The following is a 26749-nucleotide window of genomic DNA, read 5'->3' on the forward strand; positions in this document are numbered from 1 at the left end:
TTCAATATCCTGTCAAATGCAGAGAACGAGATTTCCTCTTCCTTGTGAAATGCCTAAAAGTTGATGTGGGGCGGGGAGGGAAGGTGCTGTGCATTTAAAACCACAGTAAGGAGGAAAGGGCCATGCAGCCTGAGCTGCAAGGATCAGCAGCATCATACTTGGAACTAGGTTTTGTTCATTGCCTTGAGAAGGGTTCAGTTCTGTTTTCACTTAGCCAGCGCTCCTGCCTAATGTGTAATAAACTCTCAGGAGAGAAGGCCCAGTACTTTCATTAACTGCATAAGCAGGCAGCTAAGACTGAGCCTGACAAGGCTTCTGGAAACATCTGGGCATCTTCAGAAGCTGAACACAGGTATTAGACTGTCACTCCCACAGCGATAACACAAGTCTTAGCCTTGCCTTAACCTGTCCTGCTGTCTCTTCCCTCTAGGCCTACTGGAAGGCGTCAATATCACCAGCCCAGTTCTCCTCATCCATGGCACAGTTGGCAAACCTGCCCTGCTCTCGGTGAGGTACACCAGCACCAGCAGCGATAAACCTGTGGTCAAATGGCAGCTGAAGCGAGACAAGCCTACCACAGTGGTGCAGTCCATTGGCACCGAGATCATTGGCAACCTGCGCCCTGATTACAAGGACCGGATTAAAATACTTGAGAATGGCTCCCTGCTGATCAGTCACCTGCAGCTGTCAGATGAGGGCACCTATGAGGTGGAGATCTCCATCACAGATGACACTTTTACCGGGGAGAAGAACATTAACCTTACCGTGGACAGTAAGTGTACAGAACTTCCCAAGAAAACAAGCACAGCTCCTTTCTTCAGTAAAATCCTCCCTGAAGTCCCTTTGTTCTCTCTTTATTACAGAGAACTTAAAGGACTGATCCAGGCCAGCTCTCTGTAGCCCAGCAGAGAGCTGCCAGGGGGATTTTGCTCCATGCTAAATGCAGAAGAAACCTCAGTAAAAGTTCTTAGAACCACAGCTGTTCCGAGTCCTTAGTTTTTCATAAGCAGGGTCACTTTCCAAGTATCCATTTTACAGCACAAGCTCATCTAGTCTGCATTTCTCTTGCCAGATTGGTTAACTATTAAGGACATTTGTAAGGGCTCCGACCTTCTCAATGAAAAGCCGTAGTTAGGGTTAGTGGAGGGACCCAAACGTTTCCTGCTTGGTTTTTGCATCAGTCTTGGGAATTCGGGGTTTGTCCTCAGGCATGTGGTTTCCAAATAGAATATGGATGATTCACTTTCCCAGTTGATCATGCAGACAGGGCCGGCTCCAGGGTTTTTGCTGCCCCAAGCGGCGGGGGGGGGGAGGGAACAAACAAACCGCAATCACGATCGGCAGCACTCAGCAGCTGCTCTACCTCATCGCTTCATTCTTCAGCAGCAGTTTGGTGGGAGGTCCTTCCCTCAGAGAGGGACTGAGAAACCCGCCGCCAAAGAGCCGGACATGCCGCCCCTTCTCATTGGCCACCCCAAGCACCTGCTTGCTGCACTGGTGCCTGGAGCCGGTGCTGCCTGCAGACTCAGTCCAAGTGAAGGAGCGGCCCTTAGGTACCAGCAAAGCTTCAGTCACGGAAGGAGGAGGGCAGGAAAATGTGAGACACATTTCAGCAAACCGCCTAGCTATCTAGCACTGCACATTATTCCAAGTGTTTGTCACCTATCCCGGCACTGGAGATAATTTCCAAACTTCTGCAAACGAGTACACTTTAGAATGCCAGCTCTCTAATCCTATAGGCTGGGTAGGACCCTTCATTGGAACACTGTGGGGTTCTGCAGGCCAGGGGTGAGGAGTGTGGATATGTTGGTAAGAGCTGTGCAGTGGGGGTCCCAGGGACTGGATAACAGACTCACTGGCAGAGCTGTGTATGGAGCACAGAGTTGGATTAGCAAGGGTTGTTGCACCTCAGATTTGAGACACATTAAAAGAGCTGGTAGGGGAACCCCATAAAGGTCCAGCCCTCAACATCCTGGACCGTTGCTATTATTTATTACGTGATTTCATTAACACCTTGGGGCTCCATCAAGGGGTCGGGGCCCCTTATGCTTGGGTTTATACACACATAACAAAAAGACAGGCCCTTCCCTTACTGACTCACTAACCCTCCGTTGTCCTTCGACTGCAGAGATATTAACTGCTCACTTCAACTTCAACAGTTTCTTAGAACATGTTTACTCCTTATGCTAAACAATCTGTTCCACCTTGCAATGAGCTGTGACCCTCTGAACACCTTTTCTGGACCTGAAGAAGAGCTCAGTATAAGCTCAAAAGCTTGTCTCTTTCACCAGTAGAAGTTGGTCCAATAAAAGATATTACCTCACCCACCTTGTTTCTCTGATACAGTTTAGTATTCCATTGCATCTCCCTCTTTAAGTTCTACATTCCTACCATTTACAATATTTATACTATCATTCTATCTTTGAAGTTCAATACAGATCAGTCTAAGTGTTGCTGAACCATACGGGTTTTCTAATTATTTGCCTTGAATGCATAACAACTTGGTCGTCTGGCGGTCTACTAGTTAATGACTGGCTGTGGTTGGTTTGGAATCCTTGAGTCTTTTCCTTGTTCTGCATCCACCATCTGTAGAATTTGCTCTGTTGATTGTTCTTTCTAAGGAACAAACTGGAGATATTGATGGTTTCTGCTGAACTTTCCAACTCTCCACTGTCGGTCTTGCTCACATATTATCTGGGCACTGAATTATTTTTCTTCATGACAGCAGAAGCTATCCATCCTTTTTTTTTCCATCTAGTTTGACATGAACACAATCATCAGGTTCTAGACCCAACAGTTCTGAGTGTCCTCTGTTGCAAAAGTGTTTGCAAGCTCTTTTTGCTTTTCATCCAGTTTGGCTACTCTCTTCATGTCTGGCCATTTTGGAGACAGATTCTTTTCCAGAGTTAGAACAGTATTTCCGAGTTGCCTTCCCATTTGCTGAACTATATCCAGTAGCTGCTATTGGTGTCAGAAAAGCAAGGAGTGGGTCTTCCTGCTCTAGGATTTTCTTGGCTCTCTGTACACCTCTGTCAGCCTCTCCATTTGCTTGTGAATAATGTGGGCTGCTAGTAATACAATCAAAATCATATTTCCTTCTGAATTACTTAAATTCTGCTGCAATGAATTATGGTCCGTTGTCCATCACTAGATGTTCTGGAATACTGAAGTGACCAAAAGTGCACTTCAGTTTCTTGATAACACTGCGACGTATGTTTGAATTGTCTCATTAGCACTGACCCCCCCCACTTGGTAAGGCAACTCCCATCTTTTCATGTGCTGTATATTTATACCTGTTTACCGTATTTTCCACTCTCTGCATTTGATGAAGTGAGTTTTAGCCCACAAAAGCTTATGCCCATTAAATTTCCTAGTCTCTAAGGTGCCACAATTATTACTCCTTTTTTTTACGGTGATATGTTATGTCTTTTTTGAGTACATTATTGCTATATACCTGGAAAAACAGGTAATGATGACCTCTGGATTTGTATAAATCTGCAGATAGTCTGTCTGGTAGAGGTTTTTGTACATTGTATAGTTCAGCATTATTCTTAAGTTTATTTGTTCTGAATCTCCTTTCAAAAGTCCAATTTCACCAAATTCTCTGAGTTCTTCCACCTTTCTCACTAGATCCATCGCAGCTGCCACGTTGCTGCTGAGAATGTTGCTGATCTTTGATCCTTTGTTCAGCACTCTGAATGCAAAGCTTTTGTCTTTTTAAATTGCTTCTGTGGTGAACTGGCCCATGTGATTCAGAATAACTCCAGGGCTAGTCAGAGCTGTGTCAGGTGACTTCAGCTCTGGAGATGTTGAAGGTTATGTTAAGTCCCTTCTGAGAGGTCTGCTCCTGAGTCTGTGTTTTAAAGTCAATAGTCTTTCCATGCATATTCAGTGTCATTCTCCAGGCACACTCTGTGTCATCACATGTGATAGATCCCAGAAACAATGGCTCTTGATTGTCTGTCTGTCTGTCTGTCTGTAATATAAGTCAATTCCCCGATTGCTTTGGTTCAGCAAACAACTGCAAAATGTCCATACTTTGTGCATTTATTATACCTTGTGCCTTTGGGTGGATGTGCATCATCTCTTGGGATATGATTTTTTTCCACATATTGTGCATTTAGGCTGCAAGGCTTTGGTGTCTGACTGGAATTCATCCCTCTCAGCCTAGGAATGATTTCTCCTTGCCCCAGGGGTCTTATGGCAGCGCTCTTGCTGGTTCTGTTGACTGCTTCTAAGCTAGTTTCTTGTTTTTCAAGTATGGGCAAGTGGCTCTTGGTTTTGCTATCTCACCAACTCAGACTGCTTTACTGTTTGAATAGCTGTGTGTTGGCTTAAGTCTGTTTTTAAGTGTAGCTGCTGTGAAATATTTGTATCTGTTAACTAAATATCCAGCCTGTTTCTGATATTTTCATATTTGCAGTTCTGAAATCCCAGTTTTCAGCCAATGCATATGGGGCTCTTATAAAACATTCAACATTTTATCCTGGTTTTTGAATTCTCTGGTGAAAACATGCTGTATAAAGTATACATTGAACACAGCCAAAGCCTTTTCATACTCATCTTTGTGACTGTCTTCAGTAAAGTGAAAGGATTTGAAGATCATAGAATACCAGGGTTGGAAGGGACCTTAGGAGGTCATCTAAGTCCAACCCCCTGCTCAAAGCAGGCCCAATCCCCAACTAAATCCCCAAATGGCCCCCCTCAAGGGTTGAACTCACAACCCTGGGTTTAGCAGGCTAGTACTCAAACCACTGAGAGATTCCTCCCCCCAAGCTACTTCCCCATACCATAAATTAAAGAGCATACCTGTAAACCTTCAGTTTCCTAATAGTTTTGTAGCAAACTGAAATCTTGCAAACTACTGCTTCCAATCTGTCCACTGTAAAGGTGTGATGCATGGCTAGAAAGCGTTAACCATCCTGCAAATAAATAACCCTCAAAAGACATGTGGAGGGATCATGTATGTGTATTTACATTCTGTATGAGTAGGGTTAACAATGTAATCAACAGTCCGTCTATGCTGTATTCTGATAATTCAGAGGTCAAAAGAACATCCTATGACTTAAATGAATTGTAAACATGGGATATCTTGGTATTCATCTCTCTTTGTTCCTCCATCATTCACAGTACACTTCAAACAAATGGCCTTATGTTAATTCGTATAGCTAAGTACCGGTGATGGAACTCCTTTTAAGTCATTCTAATTATCTTTTGAACTCCCAACTTGTCAAAAGACATGACATTATGTAAAAGATCTGTGGGTCCTGATTCTGTCATTGCAGATCTGTTTAGGCTTCATCAGGGAAAGTTTGAGTCGCAAGACTGAGGTCCCAGTTACACTGGAATGCCCTGAATATAATATTTGGACGTTGGATTATAACTTCAGAACTATTTCTGAAAGAGCTCTTTGCAGCTATGAAACTCACCATCTCTGCTATGTATCAGAGGGGTAGCCGTGTTAGTCTGTGTCCACAAAAACAACAAGGGAACTGTTGTTTGGACTTCTGAGTAACCAGCAAGGTAATAAAGAAACTGCTTTATGATGTCTTGGTAAATCTAAATATTGGAATCTCCACCAGCTTTATGTCCAATCCCTGTAACAAACCCCATTGTTTACTCTATCCCCATATCTACTCTAGTGACATCATCAGAGGACCTAACCACATGAGCTGCACCATCAGGGGCTTACTCATCTGCACATCTACTAATGTGATATATGTCATCACATGCCAACAATGCCCTCTGCCATGTACATTGGCCAAACCAGACAGTCTCAGTGTAAACGAATAAATGGACACAGATCAGACATCAGGAATGGTAACATACAAAAGCCAGCAGAACACTTCAATCTCACATGCATCTGACGAAGTGGGTATTCACTCACGAAAGCTCATGCTCCAAAACGTCTGTTAGTCTATAAGGTGCCACAAGACTCTTTGCTGCTTTTATAGATCCAGACTAACACGGCTACCCCTCTGATACTTCAATCTCCCTGGACATTCAATAACAGATTTAAAAGTAGACACCCTTCAACAAAAAGCTTCAAAAACAGACACCAAAGAGAAACTGCAGAGCTACAATGCATTTGCAAATTTAACACCATTAATTTGGGCTTGAATAGGGACTGGGAGTGGCTGATTCACTACAAAAGCAATTTTCCCTCTCTTGGTATTGACACTTCCTCATCAATTATTGGGAGTGAACCACAACCAGCCTGACTGAATTGGCCTTGTTAACACTGATTCTCCACTTAAAAGGTAATTCCGTTCTCTTCACGTGTCAGGATATTTATGCCTGCATCTGTAATTTTCACTCCATGCATCTGAAGAAGTGAGTTTTTTACCCACAAAAGTTTATTCCCAAAAAAATCTGTTAGTCTTTAAGGTGCCCACGGCCTCCTCATCATTTCTGCTATGTATCTGCACCTAAATGGATTGAACTCATGTCTGTATTGTGGCAGGGTTGGGTCAGATGGCTACAGGAGAGTGATAGAAGGCAGATGTATAAGCCCCAAATTAAGCAGGTCCCTTTCCCCTGGGTAGGGTTACAGGGGTGGTTCCAGAACAATCAGGAACTTGCTGGAACCAATTAAGGCAGGCTAATTAAGACATCTGGAGCCAATTAAGAAGCTGCTAGAATCAATTAAGACAGGCAGGCTGATCAGGGGACACCTGGTTTAAAAGGGACCTCACTTCAGTTAGTGAGGGGCGTGCAAGGAGCTGAGAGTGAGAGTGTGTGCTGCTGGAGGACTGAGGAGTACAAATGCTATCTGATGTGTAGAGCCAGCAATGCTCTTGGTTGGTTACAATCCCAGTTAAATGTCTAGTGTAGACAGGGCTAAATAAATAACTTTGTCATTGGTAAATTTTATCACCTCACTATTCTCCTTCCTACCCAGTTCATGTAAGTAGTAAAAGGTTCTATAGCCATATAAATAAGAAGAAAACAAAGAAAGAAGAAGTGGGACTGCTAAACACTGAGGATGGAGTGGAGGTTAAGGATAATCTAGGCATGGCCCAATATCTAAACAAATACTTTGCCTCAGTCTTTAATGAGGAGCTTAGGGACAGTGGTAGGATGACAAATGGAAATATATATTACCACATTCGAGGTAGAAGCCAGACTCGAACAGCTTAATGGGACTGAATCAAGGGGCCCAGATAACCTTCATCCAAAAATATTAAAGGAACTGGCACATGAAATTGCAAGCCCATTAGCAAGAATTTTTCATGAATCTGTAAACTCTGGTTGTGCCGCATGACTGGAGAATTGCTAACATAGTTCCTATCTTTAAGAAAGGGAAAAAAAGTAATCTGGGTAACTACAGGCCTGTTAGTTTGACACCTGTAGTATGCAAGGTCTTGGGAAAATTTTGAAGGAGAAAGTAGTTAAGGACATTGAGGTCAATGGTAATTGGGACAAAATACAACATGGTTCTACAAAAGGCAGACCGTGCCAAACCAACCTGATCTCCTTCTTTGAGAAGGTAACAGATTTTTTAGACAAATGAAATGCAGTGCATCTAATTTACCTCGATTTCAGTAAGGCATTTGATATGGTTTCAGATGGAGAATTATTAGCTAAATTGGAAAAGATGAGGATCAATATGAAAATAGAAAGATAGATAAGGAACTGTTTAAAGGGGAGACTACAATGGATCAAACTGAAAGGTGAACTGTCAGGCTGGAGGGAGGTTACTAGTGGAGTTCCTCAGAGCTCGGTTTTGGGACCAATCTTGTGTAATCGTTTTATTACTGACCTTGGCACAAAAAGTGGGAATGTGCTAATAAAGTTTGTGGATGACACAAAGCTAGGAGGTATTGCCAATACAAAGAAGGACTGGGCTATCATACAGGATGATTTGGATGACCTTGTAAACTGGAGTAAAAGCAATAGGATGAAATTTAATAGTGAAAAGTGCAAGGTCATGCATTTAGGGATTAATAACAAGAATTTTGGTTATAAATTGGGGATGCATCAGTTGGAAGTAACAGGAGGAGAAGGGCCTTGGAGTATTGGTTGATCATAGGATGACTATGAGCCGCCAATGTGATATGGCCATTAAAAAAGCTAATGCGGTTTTAGGATGCATCAGGCGACGTATTGCCAGTAAAGATAAGGAGGTGTTAGTACCATTATACAAGGCACTGATGAGATCTCATCTGGAATACTGTGTGCAGTCCAGTCTCCCATGTTTAAGAAGGATGAATTCAAACTGGAACAGGTACAGAGAAGGGATGGTCCGAGGAATGGAAAACCTGTCTTATGAAAGGAGACTCAAAGAGTTTGGCTTGTTTAGCCTAACCAAAAGAAGGCTGAGGGGAGATATGATTGCTCTGTATAAATACATCAGAGGGATAAATATCAGGGAGGGAGAGGAATTATTTAAGCTCAGTACCAATGTAGACACAAGAACAAAGGGGTATAAACTGGCCATCAGGAACTTTAGACTTGAAATTAGACAAAGGTTTCTAACCATCAGAAGAGTGAAGTTCCGGAACAGCCTTCCAAGGGGAGTCGTGGAGGCAAAAGACATATCTGGCTTCAAGACTCAGCTTGATACGTTTATGGAGGGGATGGTATGATGGGATCACTTAATTAGGCTATCTTTGACTATTAGTGGTAAATATGCCCAATGGCTTGTAATGGGATGTTAGATGGGGTGGGATCTGAGTTACTACAGAGAATTCTTTCCTGGGTACTTGCTGGTGAGTCTTGCCCACATGCTCAGGGTTTATCTGATCACCATATTTGGGGTTGGGAAGGAATGTTCTCCCAGGGCAGATTGGCAGAGGCCCTGGGGGGTTTTCACCTTCCTCTGCAGCACGGGTCACTTGCTGGAGGATTCTTTGCACCCTGAAGTCTTTAAATCATGATTTGAGGACTTCAATGGCTCAGACACAGGTCAGAAATTTGTTACAGGAATGGGTGGGTGAGATTCTGTGGCCTGCATTGTGCAGGAGGACAGACTAGACAATCATAATTGTCCCTTCCGACGTTAAAGTCTATGATTCCAAGTAGAGCCCTGCGCAGATACAAAATTTGTATCCATGTCCGATCTGCAATCCACAAAAATGATCCATGGATATTTGCATCCGCGGATGTGGATATCTGCAGATATCTAGGAATTTGCAGAGATCTACATTTAAGATCACCACAGTTAGCAGATGACACACTTGCCTATGTACATGAATGGCTGGGGCTGAGGGTGTTATAAGCAATGCAGGTATCATGCTGGGCACCCTGTCAGAGAGTCAGAGGAGTGAGGGATAGAAAAATTCATACTACTATTATTAGTGTCAATCATGTTTATTAGGGTAATGCCGAAGGGCCAGCCAGCCGCGGGGCCCGTTTTGCTAGGTGCTCTACAAATCAATTCCCTGGAGTGTGCTGTGTTGTCCCCTAGAGTTTCTATTATTCTGTCTTGTCTAATTTGAAGAGTCCCAAGCAATGGAGCTTCTACCTTTTCCCCAAGAGGTCATTCCGCACCCTGATGCATCTCCCGCCCAGGAATTGTTATGTGCTATTCATGCTACGTTTTTTGCTCAGTCCCATTATTCCTAGTTTGCTTTCACACATCACCCTAAATACTATTACCCATTATGTCCCTGTCTCCCTACTTTTAGTCATTGTTTAGGTAAACTATGCACATCAAGCCAAATCTATCCCTGATTTCATTGGAGTTACAACAAGCATGAGTTTGGCCCGATCTTTCACTCACACCTGTCAGGCCTCTGTTCATCAATATCAATCATCTCTGGATTCTCCCCCACCCCCCTCCCATAGAATATCATGTTTTTAGCCTTTCTTGAATTGCTTTGTCCTCACAACTGCCCCTAATCTGTTGTCACCTTTCTGGGCCATTAACATGCTGTTACTCCATTAACAAAGCTGTTAGATAAGCTGAGCCTAACACTGCTCCCTACTCCCAGCTGAAAGCATTGCCCTATCATTTCTCATTCCCCTTTGTTTATGAGCCTTCCACCAGTTTTTAGTCCATATCACACAATCCTTACTCAAGCCTTTGTCTTTGTATTTATAGCTCCTCAGTAATGCTGCCCCCAGAGTGAAGGGCAAATGCTGCTTGGCTCCGTATCGGTACTCAGAGTGTTACAGAATACTCGGCCTCATTGGAGCTGGAGGTTTTCCCACAGCTCACGCGGGGAAAGCAGTGTGGTTTTGGTTTGGAGATATTTCCTGGCCCATGGTGTCCCATCTCTCTGAGCTGTGCATTAGCTGCTAGCTTTGTGGCCAGTGCTTGCATACTGCCCTGTCCAGAGGCAGTCCTTGATCCCAGGCCCTCTATAGTAGAGGTCTGCTTGAGTCTAACTTTCAGGTCAGACTTGGACCCAAGTCCACCTAACTTGACCCAAGAGAGTCAAGTCATTTTACAACCTGACCCAACATGATCTGACTTGGCACTGCCATCTCGTTAGGGTGTCTCTCCTCCTCGGTGCACCAGGGGTGCATGCCCTGCTCCTGCCATCTTTTGCAGTTGCCCCACTTTGTGTGCTGCAGAGGGAGAGGTGCTGTGACTTGCTCCAGGCTGCTGTACACAGGGCGCAGTAAGATGGTGGCTGGCAGGACTGGGGCATGCAGCCACTCTCACACCAACCCCACAGGCAGCAGGAGGAGGGAGAGCCCAACTGACCTGAGCCAGAGAGGGTCTGGTTGTTTTCCCACCTGACCTGACCCAGCCCTGACACTCGTACCGGGTTGTCTCAGGTTTGGGTCAGGCTGCAGGGCTCTACTGTAGAGAGGATTCACCCAGTGCTTTAGAGAGAGAAGAGGAACACAGAAAGAATCCTTCACAGAGGTGTGCAGAAAGAAGGTTACAGAGAGGAGAAGGGGAGAGAGACAGAGAGAAAGGAGGTCCTCTCATGGATTGGTAACTGGTTATAAGATAGGAAACAAAGCTGGAATAAATGGACAGTTTTCAGAATGGGAAAACTAAATAGTGGTGCTCCCAGAGGTCTGTACTGGGGCCATTCCTAGTCAACGTATTCATAAATGATCTGGAAAAAGGGGTAAACAGCGAGGTGACAAAATTTGAAGATGACACAAAACTACTCAAGATAGTTGAGTCCCAGGCAGACTGCAAAGAGCTACAAAAGGACCTCTCAAAACTGGGTGACTGGGCAACAAAAGTGCAGATGAAATTCACTGTTGATAAATGCAAAGTAATGCACACTGAAAAACATAATCCCAATTATACATATAAAATGATGGGGTCTAAATTAGCCGTTACCACTCAAGAAAGAGATCTTGGAGACATTGTGGATAGTTCTCTGAAAACATCCACGCAATGTGCAGCGGCAGTTAAAAAAGCGAACAGAATGTTGGGAATCATTAAGCAAGGGATAGCTAAGACGACAGAAAATTTCATATTGCCTCTATATAAGTTCATGGTACACCCACATCTTGAATACTGCATGCAGGTGTGGTCGCCCCATCTCAAAAAAAAAATTGGAATTGGAAAGGGTTCAGAAAACGGCAACAAAAATGATTAGGGTTATGGAACAGCTTCCATATGAGGGGAGATTAATAAAACTGGGACTTTTCAGCTTGGAAAAGAGATGATTGGTGGGGGGATATGTCAGAGGTCTATAAAATCATGACTGGTGCAGAGAAAGTAAATAAGGACGTGTTATATACTCCACATGATACAAGAGCTAGGGGGTCACCAAATGAATTAATAGGCAACAGGTTTTAAACAAACAAAGGGAAGTATTTCTTCATGCAACACACAGTCAATCTGTGGAACTCTTTGCCAGAGGATGTTGTGAAGGCCAAGACTATAACAGGGTTAAAAGAAGAACTAGATAAGTTCATGGAAGATGGGTCCATCAGTGGCTATTAGCCAGGATAGGCAGGAATAGTGTCCCTAGCCTCTGTTCACCAGAAGCTGAGAATAGGTGACAGATCACTTGATGATTCCCTGTTCTGTTCATTCCCTCTGGGGCACCTGGCATTGGTCACTGTTGGAAGACAGGAGACTGGGCTAGATATGACCCAGTATGGCCATTCATATGTTCTTATGGAGTAGCTGTTTGGCTTTGCAGCAGAACAGGCTTCCTGCCTTAGCATGTGTTACACTAAAAACGCAAAGTGCTTTTCATTATTCATCCTTCTCATTTGCTAAGCATCCTTAGCAACCCTTGTTAGATTTAATTGTTTGGTGATGTTCCCGGCCCTGTACAGAACACTAATGCACAGACAGCTCTGTGCAACACTGCTCGAATGTGTTGTTTGCCTGCAGGTTGTGGAGCTCTGTTATTCAACATTTGTTTAGATTTCTAGTTTACTACTTCAGAAATGCCAAAGACAAAGGACCTAGCAACTCCAGAGCACCGAAAAGCATGACCTTATTTCTTGAAGATGGTGACAGCTAGGCAACTAGAGTCAGAACAACTGCAAACGCTACCAAGTGCAAGGCTTCCTGCTGAGTCCCATTGTTCTCCATTGGGTCATATGGGTGAAATCCTGGCCTCAATGACCTCAGAACTCCCATTGACTTCAGTGGGGCCAGAATAGCACCTGATCAGACTATGGAAAGCTGCTGTTTTGAATGGGTATACGAAGTGCTATTGATAGTCTCAGTACTGATCATAGAATATCAGAGTTGGAAGGGACCTCAGGAGGTCATCTAGTCCATCCCCCTGCTCAAAGCAGGACCAATTCCCAACTAAATCATCCCAGCCAGGGCTTTGTCAAGCCTGACCTTAAAAACCTCTAAGGAAGGTGTCATAAACATATAGCTAAGGGTTAATGTCTCCTTCACCTGGAAAAAAGTAACCTGAAACACCTGACCAGAGGACCAATCAGGAAACAAGACTTTTTCAAATCTGGGTGGAGGGAAGTTCGTGTGTGAGTCCTTTGTTCTGGTCTTGTGTCTGTCCCTCTCGGCTATGGGAAGGATTTTTCTGCCTCCTGCTTTCTAATCTTCTGTTTCCCAGTTGTAAGTACAAAAAGAATAGACATAGGTTTATATTGTTTTCTTTTGTACTTACATGTGTGTAGTTGCTGGAATGTGTTAAATTGTGTTCTTTTTTAATAAGGCTGATTATTCATATTTCTTTTAAGCAATTGACCCTGTATTTGTCACCTTAATACAGAGAGACCATTTTTATGTATTTTTCTTTCTTTTTACATAAAGCTTTCTTTTTAAGACCTGTTGCAGTTTTTCTTTAGTGGGGAACTCCAGGGAATTCAGTCTGTAGCTCACCAGGGAATTGGTGGGAGGAAGAAGTCGGGGAAATCTGTGTGTGTTAGATTTACTAGCCTGACTTTGCATTCCCTCTGGGTGAAGGAGGGGGGTGGGGGGAGAGCTTGGCTCTCTCTCTCTCGGTACCTATTTCCAGGACTGGAAATAGGGAGGGTGGAATCCCTCTGTTTAGATTCACGGAGCTTGCTTCTGTGTATCTCTCCAGGAACCCAGGGAGGGTCCACCTGGAAGGGAGGAGGGGGAAGGGAGATGGTTTATTCCCCTTTGTTGTAAGACTCAAGGAATTTTGGTCTTTGGGGTCCCCAGGGAAGGTTTTTGGGGGGACCAGGGTGCCCCAAAACACTCTAATTTTTTGGGTGGTGGCAGCTTTACCAGGTCCAAGCAGGTAACTAAGCTTGGAGGTTTTCATGCTAACACCCATATTTTGGACGCTAAGGTCCAAATCTGGGAAATATGTTATGACAGAAGGAGATTCCACCACCTCCCTAGGTAAACCATTCTAGGGCTTCACCAACCTCCTGTTGAAAAAGTTTTTCCTAATATCCAACCTAAACCTCCCCCACTGCAACTTGAGACCGTTACATCTTGTTCTGTCATCTGGTACCACTGAGAACAGTCTAGATCCATCCTCTTTGGAACCGCCTTTCAGGTAGTTGAAAGCAGCTATCAAATCCCCCCTCATTCTTCTCTTCTGCAGACTAAACAATCCCAGTTCCCTCAGCCTCTCCTCATAAGTCATGTGCTCCAACCCCCTAATCATTTTTGTTGCCCTCCATTGGACTCTTTCCAATTTTTCCACATCCTTCTTGTAGTGTGGGGTCCAAAATTGGACACAGTACTCCAGATAAGGTCTCACCAATGTCGAATAGAGGGGAATGATCACTTTCCTCGATCTGCTGGCAATGCCCCTACTTATACAGCCCAAAACGCCGTTAGCCTTTTTGTCAACAAGGGCACACTGTCGACTCATATCCAGCTTCTCATCCACTGTAACTCCTAGGTCCTTTTCTGCAGAACTGCTGCCTAGCCATTCGGTCCCTAGCTGTAGCAGTGCATGGAATTCTTCTTTCCTAAGTACAGGACTGTGCACTTGTCCTTGTTGAACCTCATCAGATTTCTTTTGGCCCAATTCTCTAATTTGTCTAGGTCCCTCTATATCCTATCCCTACCCTCCAATGTATCTACCACTCCTCCCATTTTAATGTTCACAAGAGCCTCTAGGAATGTTTAGTTTCCTATATCCAGTCCAAAAGAAGTCTAGTAATAAGCATGACAGCAATGTCCTGCAATATCCTGGACAAATCTTACTGACATAAATTGAAGTATCTTAGGAGTTCATTGTATGGAAAACACCAAATGTTCACATATTATTGTGGGATTGTGTGTGACGTCTCCACAGAGGAGACCTGACTAATGAAAACTCTGAAAAGTGTTAGGAGCTTCAAAGGACTATTTGGAACAAGGTGAATTTTTGAAATTCAGTGGGTTCCCCAAGAAATCTCTATGGGGAGGAGTATGCAAATGTAACTCCTCTGATTCTGCAAAACCCTGTCCTTCGGAAACTACACCCGGAGGAGAAACCCATTGTCTATGAATTAGCTATTCCCATATCATATAAAGGAGGCACTAAGATTTGCATGAGTGTTCTTGTTCTGAGAAAAAGAAGTTAGGAGCTTGTATCCACACAAAAACCCTGGTGTAGGATTTGAAGGACTGTTTACCTGCCTGAGCCCTTGTGGGGTGATCTCTGCTAAGTTTATTAGCACATGCGTAGATTCTTGTACTGTTTATAACATGTTTTCTCTATAATGCTTTCACTTTAAGAATAGCTATGCTTGCTTAGAAAGAGCCATGTGTTACCTTAACTGTGGCAATTACACTGTTTGAGGAGAAGGCAGAGCAGGCCTACTTAGACAGTGTGACTTGCTGGGGAACTCACAATGCAGGCAGGGGACTGTGCAGTCTGGAAATATGCCACTCAGGAGGAAGAGAGGCACAGGACTCTGCCCAAGAGCCGTGATGGCTGGGGAGCTGGAAGCCTGAGGTTGGGTGTGCTTAGTGGACCTTAGAAGGGGAAATATAGGTGCAGTTGCTGTGACAATTAATAGGCATGTTGCTAGTAGTGCTGGTTTGCCAAATATTTTTTTGTGTTAAATGTGTCAATTTTGAAAAAAAACCACAGAAAACATCTTTTTTTTCCATTTTGAAAATTTTTAATTTCAGGGAATTTTAAACTTTTGTTTTCAATTTTATTGTATGGGTTTTTCTCATTTCCATAGCAGCAGTGCATAATATAAACTCCTACTACTACTCACAGGCCATAATATGACATAACAGTTGAAATAGCCGATTATTTTTATTTTATCAATGTTTAAGATGCTTACAGGCCGCTGCCGCTTAGCCCAGATTGAAACATCTTATCTTTTTTCTCAACCGAAATGTCTCCTGTTTGTGTTATAATGAATGGAATAGTTTTTCACTTTGACACGAATCATTATGCGCCACTACCACTGACATGTTATGAAATAATGTAAAAATAATGATAAAAACATAAACATGAACAAAACATAACATTCTAAACAAAAATTCACAATTTTGTGCAGAAATTTTTCTGGAAATTTTGAAAACATTTTTCAGTCCAATTTGGAATGAAAACAAATTTTGAAATGTCAACGTTTCCTGCGGAATGGAAATTCATTTTGACCAGCTCTGGTTGTTAGCAAGATCCCCATATGAGCTGATCTACATTTAAGAACAAGCGAAAACAGAGACAGCCAGGTGACCTGCAGCCACTTAGGTAGGACAGTGCTCTCGCTCTGGAGTGGCAGTGCCCTCCTCTAGTGAGAGCTTCCTTAGCTCCTGTTTCTGTCCCTCAACAGGTCAGACAGGGCAATTGATGGAGGGTGGGCCATGGTATGTGACATGGGGCCTCTATGGCTGTCACAGACCAGTGTTTGGTTAATATCATAATGTCACTTCTTCCCAGCACCAAGTGTGGGAGGGGAAACCTCTCCCTGAGTAGGCGGAGCTGGGATTTCAGATGGCCGATTAACATGTCAAGGGACTTGTGCTGTCACTGGTGCACAGTGAATAGAATCCAGCAGCAGCTGGGGACCGATTTCCGTGGCCAAACAGTAGGCTTCAGGGCAGAATCAGAAACAAAAAAAACAAAAAATGAGAGACTCACAAACACACCTGCTAACTGTATGGAGAGGAAGGACCTCCTTGTAGTTTAGGGGCTGGGCTGGGCTGGGACCCTGGAGCTCTGTGGTCAGTCCTAGTTCTGTGATCTTGGGCAAGTCCCTTAATCTCTCTGGGTTCAGGTCCCATCTGTACAATGGGGAGAGAATGACCCTCCCTTTGTCTATTTAGAGGGTAAACTCTTTGGGGCAGGAGCTGTTTCTTCCAGTATGTATCTATGCACCACCCAGCACAATATGGCCCTAATCTCTTTTGTGGTCTCTGGGTGCAAACAAATAATGACGTGTGAGGACTGCTGGAAAACTCAGCAGTGCTTTGCAGTCAGAGTTTGCTAAGGCCCAGTGATTTGAGCCTGAAGGACATGGGGATTCCCTCTTCTTCAGGGCTCCTCCATGGCCAGACCTCTGACTCTTTCGTGGCTCTGTTGCAGTCCGGTTGATTGTTGGGGGGTTGGTTTTATGGTCAGGGCTGCCACATTCTGCCTCCCTAGCATCTGGCACTGTGACAAATCCCTGCCAGGCCGCAGCAAAGTCAGAGCATTTGCTCACTGAGTCTGAAAGAAAACCCCAAGGAACCCCAAAATGGTCAAGTGCAATGAGTGAGCAGGACTCTGCTACTGGCTATGCCAGTTTCTCCTCAGGCCGGGGATGGGGAAAGATATTGGAGCAGGGGCAGGGGCTGTAGAATTGCGGGGAGAGGCAGTCTCTTTTGTAGTGTTAATTAGAAGTGTTTTTATTTTCTTTTCCTTCTAGTTCCAATTTCAAAGCCTCATGTTGTCCTTGCATCATCCACTGTGCTGGAGCTAAGTGAGTATTTCACCCTGAACTGCTCCCACGAGAATGGCACAAAGCCCACCTACACCTGGCTGAAGGATGGCAAGCCCCTCAGCAACGACTCACGGCTCCTTCTCTCCCACGATCAGAAGGTGCTCACCATCACAAGAGTCCTCATGTCTGATGATGACATTTACAGCTGTCTGGTAGAAAACCCCATTAGTAGAGGGCGCAGCGTCCCAATAAAGCTGACGGTGTATAGTAAGTATTCCGACAGTGCGGACATGTGGGGGAAGGCATACAGTCTGTGTGGTGACATTGTCCATTCCACATGCTGCAGAAAGTCTCCAGTCTGGCACACACGGGGAACACGACATGGTGGTTTCAAGCAGGACATGTTTAAATCCAGTGAAATGCCCATGGAAAGCAGTGCACAATTGTGACCTGTGGTGGAAATTTGCTGATAGGTGTAAAAGGGACCCCTCTTCACTCGGCACCGATATGAAGCCAGCCCTTCAGCGGCACACTAGGGAGTTCTGCGCTGCAGGAAGGGTGCCAGTAGCTCAGTGGAAGGTTCTTTGCTTCTTGGCTCAGTATTGACTTCAAGGCCCACAGTAACTGATAGAGAGCCCAATATTACAGAGAGGGAGGTAAGTCACTCATGAGAGGTGTGCTGGTCTTTGTGGCAGTAGTGACGCAAATGCCCCAGCGAGGTGCTAGCGGTTCTGTGCCTCCTCATCTAGAACCTGAAAGCAACATTTACATAGTAATTTTTTAATAACTGAAAACAAATAAATGAATTCCTTGCCCTTTACTGGTGATTGCTCTGTATTACTAAGATTAGTTAATTGTTACAGGAAGTGACTGAGTAATTGGTATTTGTTGATACCAAATAGGGTGACCAGATGTCCCGATTTTATAGGGACAGTCCCGATATTTGGAGTTTTTTCTTATATAGGCTCCTATTATCCCCCACCCCCGTCCTGATTTTTCACACTTGCTATCTGGTCACCCTAATGCCAAATGATATAACTGCTTGTGTTTTCTCAGGGTTGCATAAAAGCAGTAATTAGCTGCATGTGCAGAGCCCACAATGTGCGGGGCCAGGTTCCGACTCTGGAGTGGCTAATCTTTTAGAAGGTTTTTGCCTTCTCACTGTATCTGAAATAGCCACTCTCTAGTTCTGTATGGGTGAAGTGCAGGTGAAATCCGCCTACCATCTGCAGCTAGAGCATGGCATTGCAGTGCAGCCTTCTGAGGCCACTTGGCTCGTCTGGCCCCTGCACACTGACTGCCTGGAGAGATCCTGTGGTACATTCCTTAGTCCTAGCACAGACCACCCTTGCCTCTGCCCTCCACACAGTGCTTCCTGTGGCAGAAAAGAGGTGCCAAGGTACCACTGAATGACCACTTCACCCTTCCCTCTGTGCAACCCCAATGCAAGGCACAAGTGTTGTAGAGATCCTTCCCCTCTCCCAGTGCACGAGAAGTGAATGATACTGTCTCAGTACTAACGCTCACAAACACTTTCTGTGATCTTCTCTTGGGATAATACATGCTGCAGCTGAAGTTAGCCTATGAACTATGAAGTTAGCCTATGTAGTTAACACTGGTGGTTTCGTCCATGTCAAAAAATTCCTACATGCGATTTCTTTGAGAAGCCCTAGTGTCACCGTGCTTTGGAGCAGGGACTTGAAATTTGCAGGGCGGCAGCCTTGGGGTCAGGGAAATGGCATTTGCTGCCCCCATATACATCTACCCAGATTTGGCACCTGAAAAATCACCGTTTGCACATGCTCACCAGACGTCTGTTAAGACAAGTAGTAAAATCTCAGAGCAGTCCATCACAGGGAGCAATTGCTGCTCCAAGCCAGTGGAGGTCAATGTGGCACCAGGCACAGGAATTGAGAGCAAGGAGACTCTCAGGGAGGGAAGGATAGCTCAGTGGTTTGAGCATTGGCCAGCTAAACCCAGGGTTGTGAGTTCAATCCTTGGAGGGGGCCATTTGGGGAACTGGGGTAAAAATCTGGGGATTCGTCCCGGATTGAGCATGGGGTGGGACTAGATGACCTCCTGAGGTCCCTTCCAACCCTGATATTCTATGATTCTGTCCTGTGCTTGCTGCTTGCCTGCAATGCCCAGCAGCATGGGGGGCAAGGGGCTGCAGGGAAGGCTGAATACATAGGGCAAGGCCAGGCTGGGGACAGGGCAGAACAGGGGGCTGGGGACTCATGGAAAGGGACAGAGACATTCAGTGTGTGGCCCTGCTGCCACCATCTAAACCTGGCAGTGATGGGGCAGGTCTGTGTCCGTGGGTGTCTCCACCACACCCATCACCGCAGTATCTGAGCCTCACACACAGCAGGGGCTTTGTTTGCCCTGTCTGTCAGGTGTCCTGCAGGCTCTGGCTTCTGGGGAATGTTGTATCCCTGCTGGGGCATGCTTCCCGCTGCGTTCAGTCCAAGGGCTAAGCTGCATTGCTGGGCACAGCCCTCACTGCACTGTTACGATGCTCAAATGTCTCCCTAAGTTATCAGAGCACTAAAATGCATTCAATTTCCACCCCAGTGCATGATGCAAAATCCAAACGTCAGCCAGGCTGCTAAGGTCTCTGTCATGTTAACAACCCGACTGGTCCCAAGGAGTTAAATGTTGGTTCCATGCTGGAAATGACTGAGGGTGACGAAGGCAGGAATCTGTGTCCTCTTTGGCCTTTAAACTCTTCTCTGAAGTATGGAAGAGTCCCTGATGTGCTGAACTTGGCCTCAGAGCTGCAGGGTAAACAGAGCTAAATTAGAGGCCTTTCTTTGCTTGTCACAACCCCTTTCTTTTCTGTCCCTGTAGCCAGGATACAAAGCCCGATTGTACCTGTGCCAGAGAAACATAGCATTCAAAGAGGGGGGCTCCTGCATGGTCCTCTCTATGGGGGAGGGGCCTGCACAGTTCGATCCCCCTGACCCCCTTGCCTGTGTCATGCTGTCTGGACTCTCCCATAACAAAGTGCCACAATTCTGTCCTGCCCAACCATCAGTGCCCTGTGTTAGCCTGGGGATGGGCCAAAGCCTACCCCACCTTTGTAAGCACAGGCTCCAGTTACAAATCGGGTTTAATACCGGACCCATGCAGAATGTTTGCAAGTGGACGTGAGGGTGCCAGGATTTTTTGGGTCTGATGCTCATGGCAGAAGTATCCTAGTCACTGAAATGCTGCTTTTCACAGCCAGGGCTTGAGGAAACCTTGCCAACTTTATAGCCGTGAGTGGGATAGGGACCTCTTACTTTTGAAGAAATCAGGATGCTTAGGCAGATTCTTGGGGCCAGCCGCCAGGTGCAATCTCAGAAGAGAGGGTAGTTTGGGTCTGGCTCCCCTTATTTGTCCCTTAGGGGGAAAGTCTCCTGTGGTACCTAGAATGTCTTCCATATTCATCAGGGCTTTCAGGCCAGGAATAATACTCAGTTCCAATCGGGGTCAGGGTAATTAAAGATTCAACTGTCAACAGACTCTGTTCTAGTTGTTTATAACATTCTAATACACACACAATGTTCATTTAATGCATGGCTAGAATTTGTTCTCTTCACCTCCCACCAGCAAACCCTTCTCAGTCCTTACAGTCATTGATTACATTTGTTAGGAGAATGAGTTCAATCTCTTCGTGCTTAATGCTAGTTTTTCTTAATAAATATTTCCATCACACTAGCACCTAGAGGCCTTGATCAAGATCAGGCCCTCATGGGGCCAGAAGCTGCCCAGAAGCAGACTGAGAGACAGTCCTTGCCCCTAAGATCTTGCAGTCTGAATAGACTAAGCAAAAAGTGAGGCATTGGGAAGGGAAAGTGACTTGCCCATGGTCACCCAGCAGATCAATGGCAGAGCCAGGAACAGAACCCAGCTCTCCTGAGTCCCCACCTACTAAGCCCACTCACAGTCCATTTTTAGCCTGGTCATGATTCACATACAAGACTAGTTGAGGATGCTGATCATCACTGGTCAGATGAGCCTTTCAGCTGATGCAATAACCTTGCTATAACCCCTGTGCTGCTCATTTGGCATCTCACCCACCAGGAGAGGAATCTTTTCCATTCATGATGTTAAAAATACAGCATTGCCAACCTCAAACATTCAAAAATCATGAGCTGGGCTCAAACAATCATGAGATTTAAAAAAATATGTATTTTTGGCCTTCTGTAAGCTAGAAAGTAAGCTTGAGTGAGCTAAAAATGTACTCATTTAAAAATGAGAGCTGAGATTCTCATGTCATCACATGACTCCAGGAGCTAGGGCTTTAAGAACATCAAAACAGTGACCACTGTTCTCCTTTTTGCTCTCTTCACTTTCCTCTCTCTCAAACACCTCTCTTCAGCCTATTTGACTCCCTGGCATAGCTTAGTGCTGCAGGCCGGCCTGTTAGCTGTATCTTCCCAGATCTTGAAAGTTTTCAGGTCCCTATTACAAATGTCCTTGAACATCAATCTAGGTCGGCTCAGTAGCCTTGCAGCGTCCACAATTTCTCCATATAGGAGATGCTTTGGAATGGGTCCATCCTCCATCTGATGCAGAAGACCAAGGCACCGGAAATGTCTGTCTTTGAGATTAGCGATTAGACTTGGCAATTTTGCTTTACTTTGGTGTCAGGAACTCTGCTTTCCCACTTGATATTTAGAGCACAGTGTGGACAATGGGTGTGGAAGCTTTTTAGTCTTCTTTATGCCCATTGTAGGAAGTCCAGGTCTCGCCACCATACAGCAGCATGCTCGAAACACACGTTTGGTAAACTTATACCTTGGTGTTCAGTGTTAGTTTCCTGTCATCACACACACACACGCTTTTAGTCACTTGGCCAAATATAGGACCTGCCTTTCTATTGTGAGATTTAAATCCTTCATCTTGAGATAAATTCTGACATAGTTGATCCTAGAGAGCAGAACCCGTGCACAACTTTGAGCGTGGTGTTAGCTATTGAAACTTCTGGTGCAAGCAACACACCTTGTGCCATATTCATTTTCTTCTTTAGACTGATGGCTAGTCCAAATGTATCACAAGCTAGCGAAAAGCTGGTACAAAGTTGCAGCAGCACCACTTCGCTGTGTGTGATGAGTCCTGCATTGTTGGCAAAAAGAAATTCTCTTATCAGCAGGTTTTGGAATATTGAAGAGTTTTTTTCCATTTGAGCTTGCATGGAGAGGAGAAAGCATGACAAAGTAGCAAACAGTATAGATCGAAGAGTGTTGGGCCAAAACATATCCCTGTTTGAAACCGCAGCACAATTCCGATCTGTCAGATTGATCACCATAATACTAGACTATAGCCTTCATGCCACCATGGAAGAATTGAATCTGACTGAGGAGGATTAGGGGGCAACCAGTTCTCTCTAGCAGTTGAAAAAGGCCTGTTCTGCTAACCAGGTAAGATCTAGGAAGGCAACTTAGAGAGGTTTTCCTTGTTCTTGACGCTTTTCTTGCAGCTGCCTTAGTGTGAAGACCATGATGATAGTAGATCTACCAGCATGGAAGCTGCACTGACTGTGGATATGTATTCACCCATGAAAGCTCATGCTCCAATACGTTTGTTAGTTTATAAGAACTCTTTGCCGCTTTTGTGGATATGTATGTTCAACCAGAACTTATGGTTTGAGAATGACCTATGCAAATGCCTTGCCAGCAACGGTGAGGAGAGCAATTCCTCTGTAGTGGTGGCAATCACTGCAATCTCCTTTAGTTTTATACAATGTTATGATGTTGGCATCCTTCGCGTCTTGCGGTGCCCCTCCTTGCCTCTAGTAGCCAAGCAAGACATTGTGTGGAGGTTTCAGCACAACCTGCCCTTGTTTCAGTACTTCAGCTGGAATTCCATCTCTTTCTGCAGCCTTTCCTGCTGCTAGGAAGCTGATTACATGTACTAGCTCATTTTTAAATGGTTCTGTATCAAGCTGTTGGATGGTCTGAAGCTTGGGGATTGCATTTAGTGCTGCTTCAGAAACCGTGGTTTCACATTAATCAATTTTGTGATAGCGTTCAACCCATCACTACATCTGTTTGCTTCCGTCAATGATGATGTCTCCATTAAGAGATTTGAATGAGGCAGACTTTTTGGCTGACGTACCTATTGCTTTCTTGATTGCATCATTACATACAAGCATCCAATGAGAATGGAGGTCTAAGAGGTCTCTTCTTACACAGATGGAGCCAGTATGATTTAGCACATTGTCTTGCTGTTCATTGCATTGTGCTTTGGCCACTCTGCAGTTAGCCCATGTCTCAGGAGAGGAGTTCATGTTGTGGTGCAGATATGCTGTGCACTTTGGTTCAATAACTGGAAGCATTTCTTCAGAATATGCTGCAAAGCAGTCTTTATCTTGTACAGTTTTTTTAACCAAAAGCTAAGGTTGCAGCTATATGTATATTCATTCTGAGTGTATTCATGCTGCATCAGCATCCATGAGAAGTGCAACTGATGCCATAGCTTCCAGGAGATTTGTAGTGAATTGGAGACATCTTCCTTGGTCTTGTGTGTTGTTGATGTTAATACATGGGCAACAGTTTTGTTGGGTATGATGGAATTTCCATAGCGAAAGCCATATTTTGCTACACACCATTAAAACTATGAGTTTGGAGAACATCCTGTAGAGGTTTTCTGCAGGTGACAATTAAATTCAATCAGTGCCAGCATCCACATCTGGGGTGTCTCCACAAGACTGTCCTGCAAGACACTGCCTTGGAAGTAGGTGTCAGTCATGCTCAGTCCTCGGGGGTGCAGAGCTCCAGCCTTTGCATGTTGTTCATTTTCCCCAATCCATGGTGGCCAGTGCCTAGCAGTCGCATCTTGTGGCTTGAGCTGACTCTTGTGTTGAAGTCTCCCAGTAGACAGAGTTGCTTGCCTGGTGGTAGCTTGCTGATGGCATTGTCGAGTGGCTGATAGAACAAGTCCTTCCCTTCAGAGCTGGAAAGTGGTGGAGCAGATATAATGACGTTGGCAAAGCCTCCTGTGGTAGATATTCTGAGTGGTACAATTCATTCTGATGTTTCAATGGGACATTCAACCATGGCTAGTACTGAGTTTCTGCCTGCAAAACCCACCCCATGTTTGTGATGATGATGTTTGCTTTTTCTGTGCCAGGAGAAAGTGTAATGCCTCTGGTGCAGAGAGCCTGTCAGTTAGTCTGGTTTCAGAGAGATGGCCTACATTGATGGCAGATTTCCTAGGGTCACTAGCCTCCTCTAGATCATTTAGCATATCAGAGCACATTGTCCTCACTTTCCAACAAGCAAGTCTGAAGAGGGTGACCATTCTACCTGAATGCTCAGTGTGGATGCCTCGGCAGACAGAGGTGTGCCTTAGGATCAAAGTCCTCCTCTTGGCAGCACTGACTGCGCCCAGAGGCTTGGAAGACCAAGATGTTTGGAAGCCAGCACAGCTGCAGGAAACGCCAGAGGGCAAAGCTGAATTGCAGTGCCAACCACCTGCCACTTTCTCTGCAGCGGATTTAGTTCAGGGTTTTCTCCTCTAGCCTTTGCTCTATGAAGAATTAGCTGCAAAGCAGTAGCACCAAATGGAATTACTCCTTCACGGATATTAAAAGCAGCAAAGAATCCTGTGGCACCTTATAGACTAACAGTTGTTTTGGAGTATGAGCTTTCGTGGGTGAATGCCCACTTCGTCGGATATTGTTTTTCATTCCAATTGGTATCGGGCTTATATGCTACAGGACTGTGGTTATTGCAAAGATGTGCACCAATTATCACAATAAATGATCATCAATGATCAAGATAAAATTGTGAAAGTTGACAACAGTGGAAGTCCCCTCTTGTGTGGGGGAGGGGGTGCAGAGGGGGCTAGGAGGGAAATTCACCCTCTGTTACATTCATGGTAACACTTGAGAATTTGTGCCTAAACTTGATGCCCAAAGTTTATAACACGTGCAGAGGAGCTGAGCAGCCCATCCTCAGCTGAAATCAATATTTGCTGTAGGTACTAATGAAAATCAGGCCCTTGGCGCCTCCAAGTGGACATCCAGTTAGTGATCACTGAGATAGGCAGATAAGCAGATCCATAACCTCTGTAGCAGAGCTGGGCAAATAATTGATTTTTCGGTTCACTAGCAGTTCCAAAAAAAATTTTTGAAAGTGGTTTGACCCAAACCAAATCCAAAAACTTCAGTGAATTGGCAACGTCTGCTTTGGAGCCAAGGAAACTTTTCATTTGAACTAGTCACTGGGCCAGAAAGAGTGAGAGAATAAATGACTTTATGGTCTAGTGTTTAGGGCACTCACCTGGCAGGTGAGATGCTCGACTGGCTGTTTAGTTATTTATACAAAGTGGAACAGCTTCAACAGCCTGTGTGAGAGCCCCAGAGCCCAGCCATTAGAGTGCTCTCCTAGGAGGGCTGGATCCATGTTCAAATCCCTGCTCCACTGCAAGTAAAGGGGGGCTTGGACGTGGGTCTCTCACATTCTTGATGTGTGCACTAACTATGGGGCTAAAAGTTGTCAAGAGGAAATCTCCTCCACTACTACTTTATGAACAGCACCAAAGTCCCCTTGTGACACTAGCCCAGGGGTGGGCAAACTTTTTGGCCCGAGGGCCACATCTGGGTGGGAAAATTGTATGCAGGGCCATGAATGTAAGGCTGGGGCAGGGGGTTGGGGTGCAAGAGGAGTACAGGGTGCAGCAGGGGGATCAGGGCAGGGAGTTGGGGTGCAGAGTGCAGGAAGGGTTCGGGGTGCAGGCTCTGACCTGGCACCACTTATCTCGAGCGGCTCCAGGGTGGCAGCGGTGCACAGTGGGGTAAGTCAGGCTAGGGGCTTTTGATGTGTCTCCTGTGGCTCTTTGCAGCACATGTTATTAAAACACTATTAACCAATCTAAACTATTAACCAGTCAGGATACTTTTACTATGTTATTAGCAAAGTGTAGTTGATAAAATAATAATATTTAGTCAGTCATTTTGCTGTGAGAATAATATATACATATTATTTATAGGGCTGTTTAATTGCAGTTAACTCACAATTAACTGAAAAATGTAATCACGATTAAAAAAATTAATTGCGATTAATCACAGTTTTAATTGCACTGTTAAACAATAGAATACCAATTGACATTTTAAAAATATTTTGGATGTTTTACTACATTTTCAAATACATTGATTTCAATTATAACACAGAATACAAAGTGCACAGTGCTCACTTTATATTATCATTTTTTTTGCAAATATTTCACTGTAAAAAGATAAAACAGTATTTTTCAATTCTCCTCATACAAGTACTGTAGCGCAATCTCTTTCTCGTGAAAGTGCAACTTACAAATGGAAATTTTTTTTATATATAGCTGCACTCAAAAACAAAACAATGTAAAACTTCAGAGCCTACAAGTCCACTCAGTCTTACTTCTTGTTCAGCCAGTCGCTAAGATGAACAAGTCTGTTTACATTTACAGGAGACAATGCTGCCCACTTCTTATTTACAATGTCCCACTTGCAAGTGAGAACAGGCATTCACATAGCAGTTTTGTAGCTTATCTCCATGGGTCCTGCGTTTCCTGGTGGATTTCGCTA

The 26749-nt window shown here is 44.6% G+C and overlaps 1 protein-coding gene across 1 annotated transcript in view; it reads left to right on the forward strand.

The window, feature by feature from the left end:
* The window catches only part of HEPACAM (hepatic and glial cell adhesion molecule), a 72586-nt gene that overhangs the window by 34578 nt on the left and 11259 nt on the right, over positions 1-26749 (forward strand). Inside the window, exons 2-3 of the mRNA XM_030538378.1 lie at positions 431-772; positions 17182-17463. Of these exons, the coding sequence (XP_030394238.1) occupies positions 431-772; positions 17182-17463 (624 nt within the window). The remainder of the gene's footprint in view (positions 1-430; positions 773-17181; positions 17464-26749) is intronic.

Source organism: Gopherus evgoodei, chromosome 19, assembly GCF_007399415.2.
Source record: "Gopherus evgoodei ecotype Sinaloan lineage chromosome 19, rGopEvg1_v1.p, whole genome shotgun sequence".
Lineage (NCBI taxonomy): Eukaryota > Metazoa > Chordata > Testudines > Testudinidae > Gopherus > Gopherus evgoodei.